Raw genomic sequence first — 23,223 nt, 5'->3', positions numbered from 1 at the left:
TAATATTTACTTCTGCCAACGTCAGATTTGTTGACAGTTTATCTGTCTAGGCTTTGACAGTTGCTTCACAGCTGTTTTTGACATTTATTTTTCCTAACTTTGTTTATTTTTGTATTCCTGTATTTTCCTTGCATTATTAACGAAAAAATAGCATAAATGTTCATTCATCGTATTTCTAGTTACCGAAGACTCTTAAATGCTTAATTGAACTTCTCTGGTAAAAATTAAATCAAAAGGTAGGCTGCTCTCTTGGGCCCCTAACATGCAAGGTATGTAGTGTTACATTGAATAGTAATTAATATATTAAAGGTAAACAAACATTCACACAGTGTTCTCCATGTTATCTAAGAGACAACAAAAAAAAAATTAAAACACGTACAGGAGGTTCAACAATTAAAGTAAAACAAACAATACAAATACACAAAAATAGAACTTTATGTGAGGATAGCATCATTTATTGCAGAATTCCTAAGTAAAAGTTTTTAAATGAATTATTTGCTTGTCTAATATAGGACTTGCAGCATTATTTACCTGTTGTCCTGCTTTTAAAGAATGTTTTCCTGTGATTTACCATAAATTAAATATTGTGTTTGAAGTCAAAATGTTTTTGGCACTGAACACATAATTAATTTCTTTATAACATTTGCTGTAAGTATTAAAAGTTAGTAATAATAATCATCCCCCATACAAGTAAACATTTTATTTAATTGTGCAGACTGACATTCCTAATGAAGTCTTGTTAATAAATATTTAGCGTGTTAGTAGAGACAGAGATCACCTTGCAATGGAAATGTAAAAGAAATATCTTTTAGAAATGACTTTGACTTAAAGAAACTGCATCAAACAGTATTATATCTGCAGGAGAGAAATGGTATGTATAAACAAAAGCGACATGCATGTTAATTCATTTTTGCCAGCAAACATTAAACATGATTCCAATGTAAGGAGAATGGCATCATTGCCTAAAAAGGGCATTAACCAAAAGTATGACATAAATTGTCAAAGGAGATAAAGTTACTTATCGGAAGAAATGGTAAGTTTCATTTTTATATGGCAGACCAGTAATGAAAAATGTATTAATAGAGACTAACTTTAAGAATACTGATGCCATTTTTGTATTATGTATTACCTATAATAGCATAATTATCCCACTTAATTCACAACAACATCATAAAGGATATCAATGTAAATAGGAAGCATGGACTAGATGTGTTCTCTCCATACGATTAAAAAATATATCAATTGGCAGATCTGACAGATAAATAATAAAAAGAAGCGGACCAAGAATTGAACCCTGTGGATGTAATTAAATTATCGGTTATGTCAAAAGACTACTTGCAACAATCCAATCAGTTAGGCTTTATTGCTTATTAGGCTTATCTGCTAGCTAAGTGTGTCTTGTGTATTTTATCAATTTTATAATACCATTTATAGTGTCTGTTATCTTGGGTCTGTACATACAGTCTATGAGAACTAATTGTTTTTAAAGGAGTAAAAAAAGAGTTAAAGGTTATCAATGGTCTCGTCCTAAGATCCCTGTCCTAATACTGAGTTAAAGTGTGTGTAACTATAGAAGAATCAAACAGCACCCCATTGAAGTTATGAAAGTCTCTATATAAGTTCAAAGATCAAGTTTAAGTTGTTCTAGCTATACTTTAAATGGCATAAGCATCTGAACATCTTATATCAAGGAAAAGTACACATGAACACAGTAAAAAATCTGCTTGTCAGTCAATCTTTCCTTTTACAGTCATATATTAAGATCCCCTTATGCACAACCTCTTCACACCAAGAAAAATACATATCTATACAAAAGCTCGCTGGCAATCCGTTAGGTAAATTATATTTATATATAATGTAAATAACCAGCGAAGGCTGTTATCAATATTGTTATATGAAAGCAAGAATTTATCAATTATTTATCTGTTTTTATTTAGTAGAAGTTTAACATGAATTTTATGTGGTATGTAATAATTATACTTAGTGCAGTGCACTCGTCTTTTCCCAGGTAAATATTGAAGTTAGATTTAATCTCTTACCGAAATAAAATATAACAATCATATCATTTGCATGCACAGTATTAATAATATCAGTTTGGAAGGTAGTAGGATATCTGATCCTATTTGCTGTTTTATCTCTTTCCTCTGGTTTAATCCCACCTAATTAATAAATAAATAAAACGCGTTATTCTCTCTCTCTCTCTCTTTCTTGGTGAATTTAAAAATTTCCTTTCTAGCTCCTCACATCCGAAACCAATGGAACCAATCGTTCTGGTCCACGGAGGCGCTGGAGATATTCCAGACTCCCGGGTCCAGCCGAAACTATCCGGGAACCGAAAGGCGGTCGACGAGGCCTACGCGATCCTGAAAAATGGGGGCGGCGCTTTGGAGGCGGTGGAGGCGGCCGTGCGTGTGATGGAGGACGACGAAGCCTTCAATGCTGGTCGGTTTCATCAAAAAATTGAACACAATCAAGAAAAACAAGTACAAATAATTTATTATTTAAAATTCAAATTATTGAAGGTTACGGTTCAGTGTTAAACTTAGAAGGGGAAGTGGAAATGGACGCGAGCATAATGGACGGAAACAGTCTAAACGCGGGGGCAGTTACCGTAGTAAAAGATATCGCTAATCCTATAAGGTACGTAAACTTACCTACAAACTGTATAACTTACAACAAACGCGAACTGTCTAATCAACACGAGAGACTAGGTGGTATCATTACTATAATATTATTACTCTAATAATGCCATATTATACATCTCCTCTCATAAGTTAAGTTTTTCTGGTTTTTTAATAATTCGTCCCGATCAAGTGAAGAATTTTTTTCTTTTACATTTAAACATAGCTTAGGCTGCAGTAAATCACACACAATTGGAACTTGTATGTTGTGATGTAGAATTTGTATAATTTAAGCACAACTTATTTCCTTGTGCCTCCTCTAATGACTTTTTAAGAAGGTTTTTTAGAGTTGCCCGTTAGATATTCCAGGCTTCGTTTTATAAGAATAAAATTCCAATTTTTTACAACTCTAAAAATTTGTTGCTATTATATGATACATTTATTTATTTATTTTCTTAAGGATACAAACAGGTAAACCCACTACAGTATCCACTCATAAATATAGAAGCAAATATAAACTTGCAAACACTAAAGTTAAATACACTTAACAATGGCTAAACCAGAAAAAGACTATTAAATTTTAAATACTAATCTGTAAATATTAATTCCTACACAAAAGACAAAGTCTGGGACATGAATTATAGTAGCTCTCTCTTCAATATACCTCTCAGGTTTTTTTGGGTTTCAAAAAAGAGATCTATGTTATTATAAAAATTTGATAATCTCATCATTCTACACAGTGGAGATGACTGACAACTGTTAGTATTTCTGAAAGGTAAATTAAAAAGATCACTAAGTCTTAACTGCTGTGATGGAACATTAAACCTCAACCCCTACATCAAACATGGCCAATCCACTTTATTATTCAACAGTTTATGCAAAAATAAAAGGTCTGAAATTTTTCTTCTGTTGTCAAGAGTAAGTATACCAAAATGTTTTCTTATATCACCTAAGTCATTAGTAACAATATTGAAATTATCCCTATAATAAAGACACTTTAATTTGTTCTGCACAGATTCCAATCTATCTTTATAAATTGAGTAAATCGGATTCCAAACAACACGCCCAAAATTAAGCTTGCTATAAACAAATGCATAATACAAAAAAATATAGGATCTAGAGGATTTCAAAATTTTAGCCTGCCTATTAATAAACCCTAACATTTTATACGCACTTAACACTAAGGTATTAATATGTTTATCAAAAAGTAACTTCTCGTCAAAAATGATTCCCAAATCCTTCACATCTTGAGCCCTTTCAAGATCAACATTATTTATATTATAATTAAATTGGATTTTAAATTTATTTTTAGTAAATGAAATAAACTGACATTTTTCAATATTTAAAAAAAGGCAATTGATTCGACAGTATTCAACAAGGCTTTCTATATCCTCTGGCAGTCTTCGTGTGATTTTATAGGTCTATAGAATTTAAGATCATCTGCATAAAGCAAAAACTCCGAGTGTTTAAAACATTTAAATATATCATTTATAAATATTATGAAAAAAAGGGGGCCCAAATGAGATCCTTGGGGCACCCCCGACGTTACATTAACTATTTCGGAGTTTACGCCGTTTATGCAGACTGTGAACCTTCGATTTGAGAGGTAAGATTCAACCCATTTTAAAAGAAAACCACTCACCCCTACCAAAGCTAGTTTTTTTAGCAAAATTGAAATGTTAATTTTATCGAAGGCCTTGCTGAAGTCCGTGTAGACGCTATCAACCTGAATACGTTTGTCCATATTTTTCTTTAAAAATTCAAGATAGGTGAGAAGATTGCTGTCTAGAGAACGGTTTGCAAAAAACCCATGTTGTTCAAAAATCAATTGTCCTTTCAACAACTTAAAAAAATATGTATATAAAAGTTTTTCAAATAATTTTGCAAATATACTGAGCTTACTTATTGGACGGTAGTTGGAGATAATATGTTTTTGTCCGTTCTTATATATACGCATCCGGAAATTGACCTTGTAAAAGCGATTGATTATATAATTTATATAAACGATATGAGAGCCCTCTAGAACAATTTTTGACAAATAATGAAGGTATGCCATCAGGGCCTGCACCCTTTTTAGGATGCAGATCATTAATTCCTGCTACAACCTCATCCAGTTGAAATTGAATTAAACCTAGAATATCATGTGTCATGTTACTGTTATGGTGATTATTTGATAGACTTGACGCTACAAAAACTGATTTAAAATACTCTAAGAATAAATCGCTAATTTCTTTTGAGGTGGAGGCTTCAATATTATTATATTTCATAACTGAAGGTAAGCCAGAATTTCCCCTCTTAACAGATACAAGTTTCCAGAAAATTTTATTATTTGTTGATATTTCGTCCTCTAAAAAGGATATATAATTGTTAAAATCACGTTTTATTAGCCCCTTAGATCGACTTCTTAAGAGTTTAAATATGTTTAGATCAGATGGGTTTTTATATATTTTCCATTTTTTGTGGAATTTATTTTTTTCCTTAATTACTTTAATAGTAGCTTTTGATAAATAATGAGGGTAACCACTACTCTGATGGATAAGTGGGACCTTCTCTTTGATTATATCCATTAAAATATTATAAAATTTACTTATATTTATATCAATATTAACACTAGTATCCCAATAAATTTTAGACATTTCATTATTGATTTCCTCAAAATTTGCCTTTTTATAATTAAAAAAACTATGTTTTGGGTTTCTTAAGGATTTAGGAATATCTAGGCAAAACAAAAATTCAAGAGCAGGATGATGGCTATCCTCTTTAACCGCTGGGGCTGAACATTTTATAATATGACTAATATAGTTTTTATTACAAAGAATTAAATCCAAAATTCTGTTATTATTATTTTTAATAGGATTATATTGCATTAGTCCACAAAATGATAATGTATCTATAAGTTCTGCATGCTCAGCACTTCAATAATAGGTATCAAAAAATCCTCAGTTTTATTTTTCACACATCACCACACACCAGAATAGAACTATCACCCACATTGTCACTTATCCAGGACAATTTTGAAGAAAAACAAGAATATGCCATACGATCACTTGGCGGAATATAAACGCTACAAGATACACTGTATTGATTCCGACTTTCAAAGCCACCCGTACATCCTCTGCATCACTAACTGCATTAAGCACTTTCTTGGTTGCTATTAACACACCACCCCCATCCTTCTTTTGTGAAATTGTTGTCTCCCGATCACGTCGAAAGACATTGTACTTATTTAAGTCAAACAGTTCTCCATCAGATATGTTTTTATTAAGCCAGGATTCACTTAAACAAACAATATCAAAGTTCATTCCATCCATGGCCAAAGAAAATTCATTAAGCTTGGTTCTTAAGCCCCCTCTGAAGAGCCATTTTATTAACAAAAATATCTTAATTAATGAAACATTTATAAATATATTACGCAGAGCCATCACCCAACTTCTCCAAAACAGATGAGTTTCCCACAAGAAAAATTCGTGATGTTTTATTTTTCCTCAAGAAGATATTGCCATTCTTGACCCAGACAAATTTGAACTGATGATCCTTAGCAAACTGCTTGACCTCCTTCAACAGATATTGTTGCTGATTAAGTTTTTATTGATAAATATTGGCTTTTGAGCACTGGCCAGCATTATACCAGATCCATTTAGTGTCCATTTTATCAACATTTCTTCTTAACCTCATACAATCTTTAACCCCCAATTTGCATTAAAAAATACAATAGAACTCATAAAGCAACTTAAAGATATTCCTATATCATCTGACTCTATAATGGTCTCACTGAATGTTTGTAATTTGTTTACGTATATCCCCAAAAAGTAGTAGGTAATATATTAAAATCCAAGCGGCTTTCTGATAATATCGTCAGTCAAGTTTTATCTTTATTGAACTTATGCCTAGCTCAGGAGTTCTTTACTTTCAATAAAACTTTTTATCAATAACCCGAAGGCGTTGCTGCTGAAGGGAAGCTGTTTATCTCCTTTCCTGGTAAATATCTTTATGAATGCTTCAGAAAATAATTACATACTTTTTTTTTGTAAGTAGAAGTCCATTCTTGAAGTGGAGTGGCTATATTATAAGAGCGGGAAGACATTCCTCCACAAATGAAAATGCCAATGTTTTGTCAAGAATTATGCTTCTCAATGAGTTCACTCATCATCATCAGACTCTTCTTTTGAGAGAAAAACATTAAAATAACAAACTGTAAGTTAAAATTAAAAGGTACAACAAAAAGGATTTCATTTGTGGAGAAAAGTCTTCCCGCCCTTCCCAACCCGCTAAATTACATACTGTCAAATGAGGAAATTACATTTTATAGATGATACGTTGATGATTGTTTTTTAATATTATAGGGCGACACAAATATGGCTAATAATTTACTCTAAAAATGTAATTTAATTCATCCTGATATCAGATTCACTCTAGAAAATAATAAAACCTTAAACTTTTTAGACCTCACTATCCGTAGGAGAGTTAATCATGTAGATATTAGTATTTATAGACAGTGGCGTAACTACCGGTGTTCCACTGTGTTCCACCGAACACGGGCCCCCTCGCTCCGTTTACTACTGCTGACTGATATCGGAAAAATTTTTAAAGAACTTTCGGCTATTTAAATTTAAATTTTTTCCTAACATTTAATTAGTTATTACCTGAAAAATCTGTCTTGTAAAGTTGCAGGGGACCCCCAAATACTTTATAATTTTAATGTTTGCAAGATTATCACAATTTTTTTCGCAAAATTTTCGTTTCGACCGTAAACTATAAAAATATTTTCTAATGTTTTTGAGTATAGAGTTTTTATAGAATATATATATATGGGGCCCCTACCAAATTTATGGTTACTGAAAATCATATTCACATTTTTCTACATTTTTATTTGATAATGATCTACTGGGGAAGATATTTAAAGCAAAGAAATTCGGACACTTTGTTTGTAAATCTAGCCTACATAATAATACCTGAATATTAAATAATAATACTAATCTACCTAATCTATAATAATACCTGAATATTAAAAAATTAAGATATCTTCGTGTCTTAGCCAAATAATGCAAATACAGGTCGGGGGCCCCGACATTCAGCTCCTTGAACTTTATTAAGGTTTTTTCACGGGGAACAATGACAAGAAAAGTATCGAGATTTCATAAAAAGTAAGATTTTATGTAATGGAAAGTTGAAAAATTTATATTTTTCTGGAAAGGTAAAATAATTCAAGTTTTTCCAATGAAATTTTGTCAAACAATTCATAAAAAATTGATTTAATCAATCAAATCCGCATTTTTTATTTACTGATTATTATTCTATCCCTAATTTTAGCGTCATTCAATGAAGTTCTTTAAAAAAATATTTTTAAATTCAAAATACGAAATTTAATATTGAAATTTTTTATTTTCAATTTCAATATCTAAAGTTAAATTGTGAAACAATAAATTGAAAATATAAGCTCACGAAAAAGCATTTCAATTAATACAACAAAACCTATGTAATTTTCATTATAAAAATATTTTTATTCAATAAATTATTTTGAGATTGAAAAATGATTGTATTTTCACTTATGATATGCAAGGACCGAAAAAACAGGGGGCGGAAGGGGCCCCCGTTAGTGTAGGGGGCCCCGTACGATTTTTCGAACACAGCAAATTTCACCGTTGTTACGCCACTGTTTATAGAAAGCCAAAGCAGACAGATCAAGTAATTTATTGTTACTCCAACCATCATTTTCAGCATAAAATGGCAATTTTCAACTCGTATATCCACAAATTGACTAATACACCACTTTCACCATCAGATTATAACGCCAACATTATCCAACAAATAGCTGACATTGATATATTAACAGAACATTGGCTTAGACCTAATGAATGTTTTTGTATTGATGAGTATGGACCACTGTCAGTTTATTGTAGCCGAAACTCTGTGCATGGAGGGGTTGCTGTTCTAATTAGGAGAAGTTTTCAAAACTTTTTTTGAACTATTGGTGAACTGTTCGGTGTGTTTTTGTAAATTGTTTAATATATCAAAACATATCAAATCCTTTATTAAATCCATAAAACATGTAGTTACAACAATACACATTTTTTATTACCTATGTGAGTTTAATTAAGTATACAATTAAAATATTTATAAAATTTAAAGCATTCAGTCACTTATCCATTTATGTCATGATTTATCAAAATATTAAATTTAAGTATAAATAAAAAAGGCAAAACGCGAGTACACAAAAATTAAATAACAAGAAAATATAACATTCATTCATAAATTAACTCATGCACTAATACACAATACTAGATGAGAGTTTCATTTAAATTTTCAGCCATATACTCATGAAGAGAATAAAAGGCCTTTTCTTGCAGATATATTTTTAGATCTTTCTTTATCTGATTTTTCTCTGAAGTTTATTGGGAGTTTATTCCAGACATCTTAGATACGATGTACCACATTTTTCTTAACAAATGTAAAATTTGGTTTACAAGTCTTGAAATTGTTTTTGAACCTAGTATTATGCGGATGTTGCCCTTTCAGATTCTCAAAAAAGATTTTATTGTCAAGGATAAACGAAACACATTCATAGATATAAATACAATAAAATGTTAGGATGTTATGATTAATAAAATATGGTTTACAGGATTCATTCCTGATAGTGTAAATTGAATATAGTTCTCAAGCACCTTTTTTGCAAGATAAGAACTCTTCCAGAGTCCCCCGAATTCCCCCAAAGAATTATACCATATCTGACTCTGGACTGTATATAGGCATGATATGCTGAAAGGGAAGCCACTGTACCCACCTCCTGTGTTATTAGTCTCAAAGCGAAGCAATATCTGGACATATTTGCTGCCACCAACTCAACATGGGCACCCCAATCCAATCTTTCATCCATCATTACCCCAAGGAAGTTAGCTGACTGCTGTGTTCTTATCTCCGTCCTTCCAATTTGCACTAGAGAGCTTTCACTAGGCCGTTGTTTAAAGTTTAATATTTGCGTTTTGTTGACGTTCAGCAGAAGATTATTTATGCTAAACCAGTCTTCTAGCAATCCAACAGTTTGGGCCACTTGATTTGCACACTCCTGATCTGTATTTTTACTGCATATAAGACTTGTGTCATCAGCAAATATAACCATATTATCATATACATTGGTGACATCATTGGTGTAGATTATATACAGCAATGGTCCCAGAACGGACCCTTGAGGCACGCCTTTTTTTATTTCTTTGTAACCAGACTTGAACTGTCTACCATCACTCATTCTGTCAACTACACACTGCCTACGGTTTGACAAATAGGACTCTAGAAGTTTAAGGGCAACTCCTCTGATTTCATAGGCTTCTAGTTTTTTAAGCAGTATTAAATGGTCAACACTGTCAAAAGCCTTGGATAGGTCAAGAAAAATTGCCATAATCGCTTTTCGATCATTCATTGATTTAATAATTTTCTGCAGTGCTTGATATATAGCCCTAACTGTTGATCTGCCTTTTCTAAACCCGTTCTGAAATTCGGTCAGTATTTGATGTTTCTCAAGATAAGTTTCAAGCCTGGTGTATAAATTTTTTTCAAAAACCTTGTTTATATTGGGGAGCACTGATATTGGACGGTAGTTTTTAGGTTCAGAGGGATTGTCTTTTTTGAAAACCGGTTTAACTAGAGCAATTTTGAGAAGTGTTGGTTAGGTACCCTGTTGAATTGATAAGTTTATGACATGAGCTAGTGGCCTTGCCAATTGCCCTGAAATCTGCTTTAAAAATGAAATAGGAATGTCATCATGACCTGTTGATCTCTTATTTTATGGTTGTTTTATTGTGTTCTCTACTTCAGTTGGATTGGTAGGAGCCAAAAAAATGCTGTTTGGATGTCTCTTTATTTTGCTTAGATCAATATTAGTGTTAAAGTTAATGTCAGGACAGATATTTAAGAAGTAGTCATTAACAGTGTCAAGAAAATCAGATTCACTATCAGATTTAGTATTTGAACATTCCAATAATGATTTTTTTTGAGACTTTTTGTTTGTAAATTTTTTAATTAAATACCATGTAGCCTTCCCTTTATTCTCAGATTCAGCAATATATTTAAAGTTAGTAATTTTTTTAGCCTCTCTAATTACTTTTTTTAAGACCGTACAATATTTTTTATAGTAATTTTTGCTAACATGTCCAGAAATCATTTGATGAAATAAATTGTGTTTCTTGTTTGATGAGATCTTGATACCTTGTGTTAACCAGGATCTACTCTTTTGATTTTATTTCTTTTATTGGAAATATTTGGTTGAGCTTAGTATCCAAAATACCTGCCAGCTTATTAAAAGCTTTTTCAGCATCCGCCTCCCCCAGCACATCATCCCACAGACAGCCAGTCATTTCAGAACATAAAGCCTGTAATTTAGATTTTAAAAATATTCTCCCCATTTTCCATGCACCAACTTCTTTGTCGGTGTTTAAACTTGTATTAATTGAGATCTGTATTGCATGGTGATCAGAAAGGGCTGTTTCCAATACTTCAGCATTGCTAAAATCTAAAAACGTAATGAAAAAATTATCTATACATGATATTTTATTTAATAGATTTGGTCTTGTTGTATCAAATATTGTTTGATTAAAAACTGAATATTGTTTATATTATATTTTAAAACTCAAATATTGTTTGATTAAAAACAAAATTTCTGCTTTTCCATCCCACTCTCATTTAGATTTTTTTCTGGCGATAAATTGACATTAAAATCACCTGTCATAACTATCCTAAAATTCTTGAAAGCTGAACATAAACTCTGACACAATTCCTCAAAGACATCAAGAAAAACATTAAAGTCACCAAGACATGACCTATATACACACAGAATCAATAATTTTTGATTTTTATTTAAAATTCCATACTTCAATTTGTCCTTCAATGCTGTAGTTCTGTATATTAAGCATCTCACTATAATATTTTTCCTTCCCATCTTGGACAAGAATGCAAACACCTCCGTGCTGACTGTGTATTCTCGTATAACAAGTAAGCAGTTGGTACCCATCAATGTGGATGAAATTCTCCTCCCCTGGCCTGATGAATATGTACGTTATTTGTATATACCGCCCGCCCTCTGGGGATATCAGTGTGTTTCTTGACAGGTTAGATTGTTTTTTGTCCCAGCTCCCTATATTCACTCGCGTTTTATCTTAGCTGGTGATTCTAATATTAATTATTCAAAGCTTTCCTTACCGCAAAGAATTTCTCTTGATGGAATCTTCAAATCATATGCACTCGTCCTCTTCATCGACCACTATTGATTATTTCTGCAGTAATTTGGAGGGTGTTACCTGTTCAGCATTTCTCAGTGGGTGTATCGGATCATGAGGGTGTGTATGTCCAATTCCCTGGTGATTTTAAAAACAAATCTGGCCGCCGCCTTGGGAGAGTATTTAGTGGGAACAATTTGAATTTATTTACTCAATCCGTTTCGTCTGTTAACTGGAATACAATTCAGGCTGCTTCACAACCATTTTCTTCATTTTATTATATATTGCATGATAAAATAAATATGTGCTTTCCCTTGGTTAGACTTAAATCTAAAACATCTGCTCAAAATTTGCGATTCTTAGCAAGACTTCGCAAATCTATTGACAACCAATTCATCAGGTTTTATTTTAAGGATTATCAGAAAATGTATAGGGGTCTGATAAAAGTCAGAAAGGAACTGTATTAGAATGGGCGCTTAGACCCGGCCGCATTTAAGCAGAATGTACCATTTTATAGTCAATAGGGCGATTTTCGCTGCTCTGATTGGGCGCGACCAAACGTTGGTACATTTTGCCAAACTTTAATAAAACGCGGTACATTATGCTTTAGACCGAATAATAATGTTTTAAAATCTCTGTTAGAACATTTCTAAAACAATTTTTTGCATAGAAAATAATTGTTTTTAAAGTTAAAAACAACACTAGGTAACTTCTGATCTCCAGATCTCATGTGGTTGGAAAGATTTTTTTGTGTACTTGTACTTGACATGCGCACTACAAGATATAGACGTTAATTATAATTAGAACTTTTTCTCTTTTAAAAGTACCACGGCAAGTTTCTCTGAAGGGAAGTCTAAACATCGTACATATAACGCGCTTTTTAGTTATTAGCCCTCTCTAAATACTGGAGGAATTACCACAAGCTAACAAGGCATAGGATAGAGTGGAATGCACTCAGGCATAATCAAAGCTTTTAAGTGTATATCCAGGCACATAGTCACGAAGCTGTAAAATGGCATAACTGATGTGTGACTATTGGACACAGATTCCACCTGTGGATCTCATAATAGATATCTATCAATTACAATTCCCAAGAACTTGGCAATCTTGTTGGATGGGGGTGTTTGATGACCCTTCTCTAAGGAGTAAGCTCCTGTCCTGAATAGCTCAAATTGCAGTAAAAAAAATTAAAATAGGTCTACATATTCAAACAATTTTTCTGGCACCAGCCTGCAATATCAGCTGTACACTTGGTAAGTTTGGAATGGAGAGAACAAATTCAGTGCCCGAGACAACTGATGATGTATCATCCACAGAAAGTGTTATACAGTGTGTTAGGGGTTCGATTTCCAATACTTGACCCACGTGTTGTACCCAATTTTATCGACAAAAAAACATATAAATGGGTCATATTATCTCTCCACTTACCTATCTTCTTTCATCATTTTAGTTTGGATATTTTTCTAAGGAGCTAAAAACAGAAGTTGTTCTTAAAAAGAGACAGCAGAAGTGAGTAATTATAAGGCCATTGCTCGCCTGTCTGCATTCTCAAATATCTTCGAAAAATCCTTTAAAAGATGCGTTTTCAGATTCTTTTAGTGTACTGTCATGGCATCAGTTTTAGGATTTACAGCTGGACTCTTTACATCAGATGCTATAATATGTCTTTATACAAATATCTTGAATAATTTTGAATTGAAGTTAATTGTCTGCTGATATCCTTTTTGATTTTACTAAAGCATCTGATACCATTAATCATGCTTTACTACTAAAGAAGGTTTTTCATTATGGTAGAAGAGGCCCAGTTCACAAATGGCCTAGGCTGTTAGACTGAAGGTTAGTGGTCAGATTACCATATCTGACTGGGCAATTGTTATCACTGGGGTTCAACAGGGAAAAGTTCTTGGGCCCATTTTATTTTTACTTTTTACTAATGAATTGGTTCTCCTGATCAATCACAGCTTTATAGTGTGTTAGAGATTCGATTTTCGATACTTTACACACGTGTTGTACGTCCAATTTAATCCATATAAATGGGGTTCGTACTATTCACCCCTCTGAATGGAAGCCATATAAAAAATTTTATTTCTCTAATCTTTATGAGTTCACTGAAACTCAATTTTTTATCACTTTTATGCCCTCCGCCTGCATAAAAGTAGTGTTATTTTAAGGGTGATTAAATTTACCAGCGTCTAAAAATGCAATTTTACTAAGAAATTACCCAAAATAATAACCGAAGAACTTTGATTTTGATGAAAAATGTGCTAAAATTTTGTGCATTTTTTCAATTATTATGCTTTAACTTAAAAACTAGGCCCTTTTCCAGGCCCAAAAACATTTTTTTTTCTAGTTTGTACGCAAAGAGCCATTCTAACAAATAACAACTTATTATTGCCACTTACGCCAGAGCCGATATAAAAGATCACCGAAATGAGCACTTGTGGCTTGGTCAACTCTAGTATAGTGGTTTTAAAGTCACTTGAATGACCATAAAAACTATTAAAAGCGTTCCGGCGGGAAGACTGTTTTAAACACATTGCTTTGCATTAAAAGATCGCCAAATCCGCATGGATTATGGAACAGTGGCAGCGTACTAATGCAGGTGTCGATGTTAAAGCATACCGCTTCGTGCAGCGATTCGTAGAAATCGGTTATCAAAAGCGGATGCCGTGCCCAGGGCCCCTGCCGCCTTAAAAAAAAAAGTCGCCTTTGACAAGCCGACTATTTTAAAGTTTTAGGACAGTGGCAGGTGGCAGGACGAATCGAGGCAGGCGGCTCTTTTAGTCTTGCTCTGATGTTTAATGAGAGTGTTCTATGAATATTATAATATTTCTTTGTTTTTTAATTTGTTATTTGTTAAAGTTTGTGGAGTTACATTGTTGTTTATTTCTTTTTTGATATAATTAAATAGTTTTTATTTCCTTGTTAATTCCTATAGTTATTTTAGTGTTGTTATTGTTTTTTTTGTTTATTAATATGGCTTTCTGGAGACCTTTTGAGGTATCCGATACAGTATCGACAAGTAGTGTAGCTAGTGAGGAATCCAGCGAGTTTGGACATAAAGACTTACATGTTCAGTGTCAAAGAGTAATCTTAAATATTTTTAATTGCCTTAGACAACAAAGTCCGGATACGTCAGAAAATGCCATAATTAAACGTATTCATAAATTAACTTTAATTCCGTCGTCGACAATTTATCGCGTTTTAAAAATGGGAGATGTTACAGACCATTCTGTGAAAAGAAAAAGAGTCAGCCAAAAACTTAGAAGAGTTGATGAAGCTGCCAAAGACGTTATCCGGCGTATAGTATACTTTTATAAGGCTAACTTCCAACATTGGGAATGATTAGAGAAAAACGTGTCGAGTGCCCTGATTATGACTATATGTGCTTAGCAACACTCCGGTGTATCTTAACAGAGTGCGGGTTTAAACACCAAAAACTAAATAATAGAATGGTTATTATGGAATCGCGGCGCATTGTTGAACTTCGGCAAGAATATTTACGTAGTATTAAGTTGTATCGGGACCTAAATAGACATATTATTTATATAGATGAAACTTGGTTTGATACGCATGACATAGTTAAATACGGTTGGGTTGATAGTTCAACAAATTGTATTTTGAATACGCCATGTTCAAGAGGAAAGCGAATCATTATACTTCATGCTGGCAGAACAGAAGGATTTGTTAAAAATGCTTTACTTTTATCTGCTAAAAATATTTCTGAATCGTCGGCTGATTACCACCAAGACATGACCGCGGCATTATTTGAAAAGTGGTTCTCTGAGCAGCTCCTACCAAACATTCCTCCAAACTCAGTAATCGTTATAAACAATGCATCTTACCATTCCAGGATATTAAATAAAATACCAAACAACAGCTCTAAAAAACAAGATATCATAACTTTTGTGAAAATTAAAAACATTCCAGTCCCTAACAAAAGCCCCTTAAAAAAGGAGTTGCTTAATAGCATATAAGGTTATAACTTTAAAAGTGAGTATGTTATTGATAACATTGCTAAGAATAATGCACACACCATTTTAAGGTTGCCTCCATATTATTGTATTTTTAACCCCATTGAACTAGTATGGGGCACATTAAAAAAACAACTCCGAAGGTGCACCAGTTCACCAACATTCAGTGCGGTAGTTTGATTGAAAATATCTGCAAAATTGTGTCAGAATTCGAAACTAATAGATGGAAAAATTGTGTTGAGCACGTAATTAAAACTAAAAGAGAGTATACCGTTTTGCCACCCATACCCCAAATAATAATTTAACTTGGCCTTGATGATTCTACTTCTGAGGATACTCTTTCAGAAGGTTAGTTAAGCATTGGTGAGTACTTTGCAATAATATAAATAAGTGTTTGAGTGAATAATCCTAGTCGACTTTACTGCGTTATAAAAATGTACCTAAGTAGGCAACATAAAAATAAGTTCTCATCTCAAAAATAACCAGATCAATGAAATAATAGTCAGTAAAACTCTAACTTTAACTTAAAAATTTTTATTTTATTTTATTATTCACCATGAGATTTTTATAAATAAGCGCACGCCTCTGACGGCGCGGCGGCAGAATCCTTTATGGTTTTTATGGGTCTTTAAGTTTTTGCTTCTTCAAGTAAGGTTAAAACTACTACACATTTCGTATTAATGTTTGGGCAAGTTTATTAAATGATCCGTTAATTGTACCTATATTGTCTTGTCTGACCACTTAAACGGTGACAGATTTTTGGAATTTCTACAGAATGATTTTTTGAAAGAGGTTTCGTTGGTGTCCAGACAGCTTCGGCAGCAGCGAGCTTTTCATCTCCAAATTAAATAAAATCAAATATATTTCAAAATAATATGAGATCTATTCCTGTAAACATAGATGTGCATCTGTGTGTGTACATAAGAAGTAATGATTGAAAATTAAATAAGTTCAAAGCATACCTATATGCTATGGTAGGTAGAAATATTAAGTACAATGATAAGCTATTATAATTTAACCTAATCACAAATAATGTATATCCCAGTTACAAATAAAAAAGAAAAAAATATAGACATAATACTTTCAACATAAGAAATGTTTCTGTACATAATAATTGTTATCTGCTTAATAGGCTGACAATGACCTCAAAGTTCTGTTACAGATACATTGAGATTTTTTTCCAAAGAGCTTTCTATTGTGATTACTATGTTTAGAGGAACTAGATTGTATAGTTTAGGGCCAAAATACATAAGATGGTGTTGTGTTCTCATTTTAGTCTGGAAAACGAACTCCCACGGTTTACACTGCCTTGCTTTGAGTTTAAAAATGAGATATAGGAGATTGTCTTAAAATAGGCAGCTTCTACACAATTAGTAATACTGATTTTACATACAATTGCTGTAATGTCATAATGTGTGATTATTTAAATAAATGTTCAGTGGAGTATCAAGCTTCTTTCTTATAAATAACTTTAAGGAGATATTTTTGTGTGACATATAAACTATTTAATGTTATCATATATGTACCGCCCAAAACTGATAAACCATATCTAATGGCTAATGTCATTTATAGCATTCTTAGAATATTAATTGACATACAATTTCTGATTTATATTATTTTTTAATATCTGTTATAACATTTTTAAATCATTTTTTTACATAGAAAATAATTGTTTTTAAAGTAAAAAAACTTTTCAAATTTTCAGGTGATTTTTAAAACAAAAAAAAAATACTCCTGGCTACTTTAATTGCTTGCAAAATTTTTTAATGACCTGCACCGTGTGATTTAGCATGGGGTACATTGTTCCTAACATTAGGGGCCAAATTTCGCTTTCTTTTACAAGTCTTTGTATTCCGCGTCTCAGAAGATAGAACTTTTAATAACATTTAAGTTTAAAATTAAATCAGTTTTATACCTATACAAATTATTATAAAATAGACAATATTTGAGGAAAATCGAAGTTTTATGATCAATATGCTCTATTTTTTTTAAAAATATACGAAACCTGATCCAACCTTGGGCCAACCTAACTCGCCCTAACTTTGTGTCATCAAATGATAACGACTGGACGTCAATTTAAGCATTATCAAAATTAATTGGCTACACAACGTCCTGGTGACTTGGGTTGGGTCAGGTTTTGAATATTTTAAGAAAATAGAGAATATTAACAGTTGCGACACAGACAATCCATCGCATCGGTCGCTATTTAGCCGCCGAAATTCGTAAATACGACGTTGTCAAATATAAATGCCTCCTATCCTTGCTTCTATATCGAAATACAAACCCAGGATTTTCGAGGAAAAGCCGAACCGTTCCGATCGACCGTAGGACAAAATCTGAGTAGGACTAATTCCGTCTTCTCGTATTTTTAGAACGTCTTTTCTCGTAAAGATTTGAGAACACAAAATGCAAGTAATTTCCATAACAGGGAAAATAAATCCGATAAACTGCACTATATCAATATTCACAACTAGTCTATAACTAAGCTTAATATTGCTCACACTAGGTAGTGAAGCTAGGCAGTAAATTAGTTAATAGTTATTAAACAAACCAATAACGTGTGTGTTTTTGTGTCAACTTCAGGCAACTCAAACTTCTGTCTGTCATACAATACGCAGCGCGCCGATGTTTCAACTCCAAATTTTAAATATTTTCAATCGTAAATTTCTCCATAAGCCTAAAAATCGTTTTAGAGACGTTTTTAATAATTGTTCTTTTTCAAACCGTAATTTTTTAGTTAAGCTATCCTCGCATTCCTGAGTTTCAAATATTATGCCCTCACCCAAAGTCGCCTCTGTTTTGTCACTGCTAGGGCCTATGTCTATAGGCTATGTCTCGATATACAAACAAAAACAAAATCTTTTTACACGAATTTACACTAACAAACCACACTATCAGGCCAAGCAAGATAACAATAAATATACAGAAACTTAGGCAATTGGTATAAAGGAGTGCACGGTTACCAAATATGTTCTTTTAAGCAGTGCCAGTCTACACTATTACTAACAATATATTCTCTTAGGCAACACACAACCACAAAGATTACTCTAATAATACCATATTATACATATATACAACAAACTCCAAGAAAACCTCTTTATTAGCCTCTAAAATGTTACAAGCAATTTAGTTCCTCCCCCAACCCGCAATAGTCCACGTCCTCCTCTTGCTTCTCGAACTTCAAATATCTGGAATACCATCTGGCAGTGGCCCAGCAAACTAATAAGGGCAAACAAGTGAACGCAAGCAAAGTCCAATAAGGCCCAACAGTCTCAAAAGCCAGCCCGAAAGCCACTGGAAAGGTTATACGAGAAAACGCCTCGGTAGGCCCGTTTAAATGCATTAGAGCATCGTTGTTTCTTTCACAAAACAGTTGGAGCCATAAATTGTTAATGAAACTGTAGAGGAACATTGTCGGGATGTTTAGCAGTACGAAGAGTTCGAAGCATGGCACTAACATGGTCAGTAGCATCGATATTAATGCTAAAAAGAGCGATAATTCTTGGATAAACGCCAACGGATACGCCGAAGATTCTGTTGTTTCGGTGACGTAGTGGTTGAAAATGAACTCGAGGGCTGTGGTGAAAACTATGGTACACCCTACGGTGATGGCATCCTGCCTGTAAAAGAAATGTTTGAGAATCTTGCCCACTTTTGTTATAAATATGAGGAAACTGCCGGTAAAGCAGGATCGGACCAGTAAGAGGTCCCAGTTGGTTCTTATGGTGCATTCTTTTAAGTTTTCAATGGTGTCCTTGAATGTTTTTTTGGTGTTTTCCACTAGGGAAGATTCGATACAAAGTGGTTCTTCTTGCCCTTGGTCGATAGTCGTGATTAAAATAGTCAAATTGGTAAAAGTGAGGACGGCAGAAAAGGAGCAAATCTCCTGAAAGCCTTTGTCTCTGTCGCACAACAAGGCCCCAATCAACGGTCCCGCCAATAGGCCCCATTTACTTAGGACACCATAATTGCTTACGAGTTTATCCTGGTTGTTTTCGTTTGTCTCTTTTTCCATTAAAAGATCCAACAGTAACCGTTGGGTTTGGTTTATTCCGCTGAAGAATATGCGCATTATGATGACCACCCAGTAGTTTTGGGTGCTGGCAATCATAAGGGTGGTCAACAAGACCACGGTCAGCACAAAGACGAGTCTATTCCGTTTGCCATAACCTAAAGTAAGGCTATGGGTAACTTCCGAGGAAACGAGACCTCCCAGACATAATCCGGCCATTAGTATCCCAACGTGGATCTGAGACGCACCCATTTTTTGCACGAAATGGGGCACGAAGCGATAAGTGAGGCCATAACTTAAGGAATCCAACGCGGTCATCAGTTGCAAGTTTCTCAAGCAACTTCTACGATCGCGGATTTCGTTTGGACAGCAAACGCCTTCGAGGCGTCCCCGGGGCATTGGGGTGGATTTACATAAAATTTTACTGGAAATTTGAAGTGCCAAAAAAGTTAAAGATATTTTATTGGGGTGGGTTCAGCAGAACAAACTAGGGTCGTTCACTGGTTCAGTCTGAAAATTATTATTGTAGTTTGGCACGTCTCGTAATGGAAAAGACTCCTCACGTCCTCTTGGCTGGACAAGGAGCAAATAAGTTTGCCACAGAACAAGGAGTATCTAGAGTACCGCCTGGCGGTTTGGTCTCACCCTTTGCCATCGAAGCATTAAATCAGTTCAAGTTAAACAAGGATAACAGAACTGAGATCGGTGCAAAAGTAAGTATAATAAATGTAACGAATTAATTTGTTGAAACTAAATCGAGGCGGTTAGAATCCAGGTGAAGTGGGGACGGTGGGCGCAGTCGCGTTGGATCAGAACGGCAACTTGGCGGCGGCCACATCTACCGGAGGAATTAATGGGAAAATGGTGGGGCGTAGTAGCGACACTTGTATGATCGGTAGTGGGACTTACGCCGATAATAGTATTGGGGCTGTCTCCACTACAGGTAACAATTTAATATTAAATTCTTTAAAAATATGCCCATATTCCAAGATAACGTGCGAGTGATGGCTGTTTTATTTTAACAGTTTTGTATAGTGAGAAAATATTGCAGCTGAAAGGATTTTGTAGCTATGATAAAAATGTTATTTTCTTTAGCTTTAGCGAGTATTTATATCTTCCAAGCATTTGAGATAATTTTAAACCTTATTCTAGGTTTTTGAAGCTTTTTCCAAAGTATTTGAAGTCATTTTTTTGTGAACTTTTGTAGCCCTTTGTCATTCTTAATATGTTCCAGAGATTTGAAGGCAATTTTCAATTTCAAGCTAATGACAGTTCTGTACCAGGCTTTTGGATTAAAGTTCAGGTATTTGAAGCTATTTTAAATTCCTTCCAGGCCTTGAAAAATGATTTTGAGTGCCAGGAAAACCCGATTTTATGCTGTCAGTAGGTTAAAACATTATTCTAGGCACCGAAATAGGGCTTTAAAAGCCACAATGTTGTGAATAAAAAGATTTCAGCTGCATTTAGGAATAAAACTGCTTCAGTTATCTGGAGAAATCTGATAATTTTATTTGCCTTAAAAGGTATGAAAATGACCTTAACTGCCTTAAATTAATGAAAACTAAATGGCTTCAACTGCCTTCTTCCTAATTATTTTTTCGAATATTTTGTTTTAATATGATATAGTTAATTGTTCACTTGTAATTTTTGATATTTATTGATTTAGCCAATAGATTTGTATGCTTTGTTTATTATCAGGGTTTTAAGATATTGTTTTTCTTTATCTTACTTGGTAATTGGGTTTACACCAGTTAGGCATTAATTTAAGGTGGTTATAACTTGTTTCAGTAGAGTATTAGGTATTAATGTCCTTATATTAAAATGTGTACATTATTATTGTAGAAACTCTATGAAATCAATGGCATTATTTATTTATATTTGGATGCTTTTAGGGCACGGTGAAACAATAGCAAAATTCTGCTTGGCCCATGCCATAATAAAGGACATGGAATACAAGAACAGCACGGCCGATAGGGCCACAAAAGAGATTTTAAATAAAATGAAATTGAAGCTAAACAATACTGCAGGTAATGACCCTTTTTTAAATAATATTTTATATGGTAATTATTCTCCCTTATAGGTGCCATAACTTTGTCCAAATGTGGCCAGGTTGGCATAGGCTTTAACAGTAAAAGAATGTCCTGGGGGTACCGAAAAGGCAGCGAATACCACTATGGCATAGAGCAGGGGCAGCACGAAATCAAAACAATCAAAAACTAAACCATTTCAGAAATTTATTACTAAATAATATCACAAACTAACGGTGCTTTTACTGTTAATTAAATTAATATGGTGGTTAATAAAAAATATATTATTTGATTTGCTTATGGACTAAAAACTTAATTTTACCTCTGGAAAAGCAACACATCAAAAAAGAACTGGGTCTAAATACTGCTTTTTTGGTATTTTCAAACTAAATATTAGGCCTCGTCTATGGAATTTGCTGTCGGTGCAGTTTCTCCATAACAGTGTTTTGCTTTGGGGTCTTTATACGAGTTTTCATGTTGTACACTCTGCGAGTTTGTCCTGCATTTTGCCAGGCAAAGTTCAAAATGATCAGATACTGAGGCGAACAGAACATTGTTTTGCTCAGTCGCTTTTTTTAATATCATTTCTAAGACGTTTTTCTAGAAACAATGTTGAAAGTTTTCAATATTATTTGGGCAGTCTAAATTTAGCACTCACCTTATCAGGATGTAAACAACACGAAATGCAATATTCAAAAATTGCACAACAATTATTCGGGTTGCATGTTTCACAGGGGTACTGTAAAACATGTTGGGTTTCACTGTTGCAGCAGCCGTTGCTTAATATTTCACTTCTAGGGCACACATAGCCTAAAATAAGAGCTTAAAAACACTAATAAACAAAACTTGATTGGCTACCTCTATCATCCACTATAAGTACTTTTCCCTGCACCGAGTTCCTACAAGTATCATCGACATCATTGGATGAGTTGTGTTGCTGTAAGGTTCTCCAAATGAACGGCTGGGTTCTTTTTATAGGGACCACGTCGTCGTTGTCCAAGAATTCGGACTGAAAATCGTAAATATGCACCCAAACGGTGGTTCTGATCGAACAATTATTGGCCCTACCTTGCCGACATAGCTGAAAATGCAGTAGCAAAGGGACAGCGTTAAAATTAAGCCTAAAATAATGCGGCGTCTCAGAAACCGTAGGATGGCGGCGTACCACATCGCTTAGCCGGGTCGAAAGGCATCTTTTAAATAAAATATGTTTTGTTAACAAATTTGCTTTGGAATGTATGTCAACATGATGGGAACAGTTTTTGAGGTTAAGTCTTGAATTATTTTTTTTGACGGGCGGCCATTTTGGATTTTTTTCTTCTTCTTCTTCTTCTTCCTTCGTGTCTCCTTCCCTTAGGAGACGGTTATGGTCTAAGCAAAATT

At 33.7% G+C, this 23,223-nt stretch overlaps 2 protein-coding genes across 6 annotated transcripts; one reads left to right on the top strand and one right to left on the bottom strand.

Moving 5' to 3' along the window:
• Window positions 1-82: 82 nt before the first annotated feature.
• LOC126746734 (probable isoaspartyl peptidase/L-asparaginase GA20639) lies at window positions 83-22,132 on the top strand. Of its 5 annotated transcripts, none has more exons than XM_050455063.1 (7): window positions 83-236; window positions 2,237-2,442; window positions 2,523-2,640; window positions 20,343-20,526; window positions 20,582-20,756; window positions 21,706-21,840; window positions 21,894-22,132. In XM_050455063.1, the coding sequence occupies exons 2-7, from the start codon at window positions 2,256-2,258 to the stop codon at window positions 22,031-22,033; spliced, it is 939 nt and encodes a 312-aa protein (XP_050311020.1). In that variant the 5' UTR covers window positions 83-236; window positions 2,237-2,255; the 3' UTR covers window positions 22,034-22,132. The 5 variants fall into 5 exon arrangements, with proteins under 5 accessions (XP_050311020.1, XP_050311018.1, XP_050311019.1 ...); XM_050455061.1 differs by having other exon boundaries at window positions 92-269; XM_050455062.1 differs by lacking the exon at window positions 83-236 and adding an exon at window positions 445-648.
• On the bottom strand, window positions 22,028-23,114 carry LOC126746735 (SREBP regulating gene protein). The gene is made up of 4 exons (XM_050455064.1): window positions 22,909-23,114; window positions 22,699-22,849; window positions 22,499-22,650; window positions 22,028-22,440 (listed from the first exon to the last, which is right to left on the bottom strand). Exons 1-4 carry the CDS (start codon window positions 23,008-23,010, stop codon window positions 22,234-22,236), a joined length of 612 nt encoding a protein of 203 aa, XP_050311021.1. The 5' UTR covers window positions 23,011-23,114; the 3' UTR covers window positions 22,028-22,233.
• Between the last annotated feature and the right edge of the window lie 109 nt (window positions 23,115-23,223).

Source organism: Anthonomus grandis, chromosome 18, assembly GCF_022605725.1.
Source record: "Anthonomus grandis grandis chromosome 18, icAntGran1.3, whole genome shotgun sequence".
In the NCBI taxonomy this organism is placed as follows: Eukaryota; Metazoa; Arthropoda; class Insecta; order Coleoptera; family Curculionidae; genus Anthonomus; species Anthonomus grandis.
Note: the sequence above shows the minus strand (reverse complement) of the source record. Positions and strands in the feature narration are given on the sequence as shown.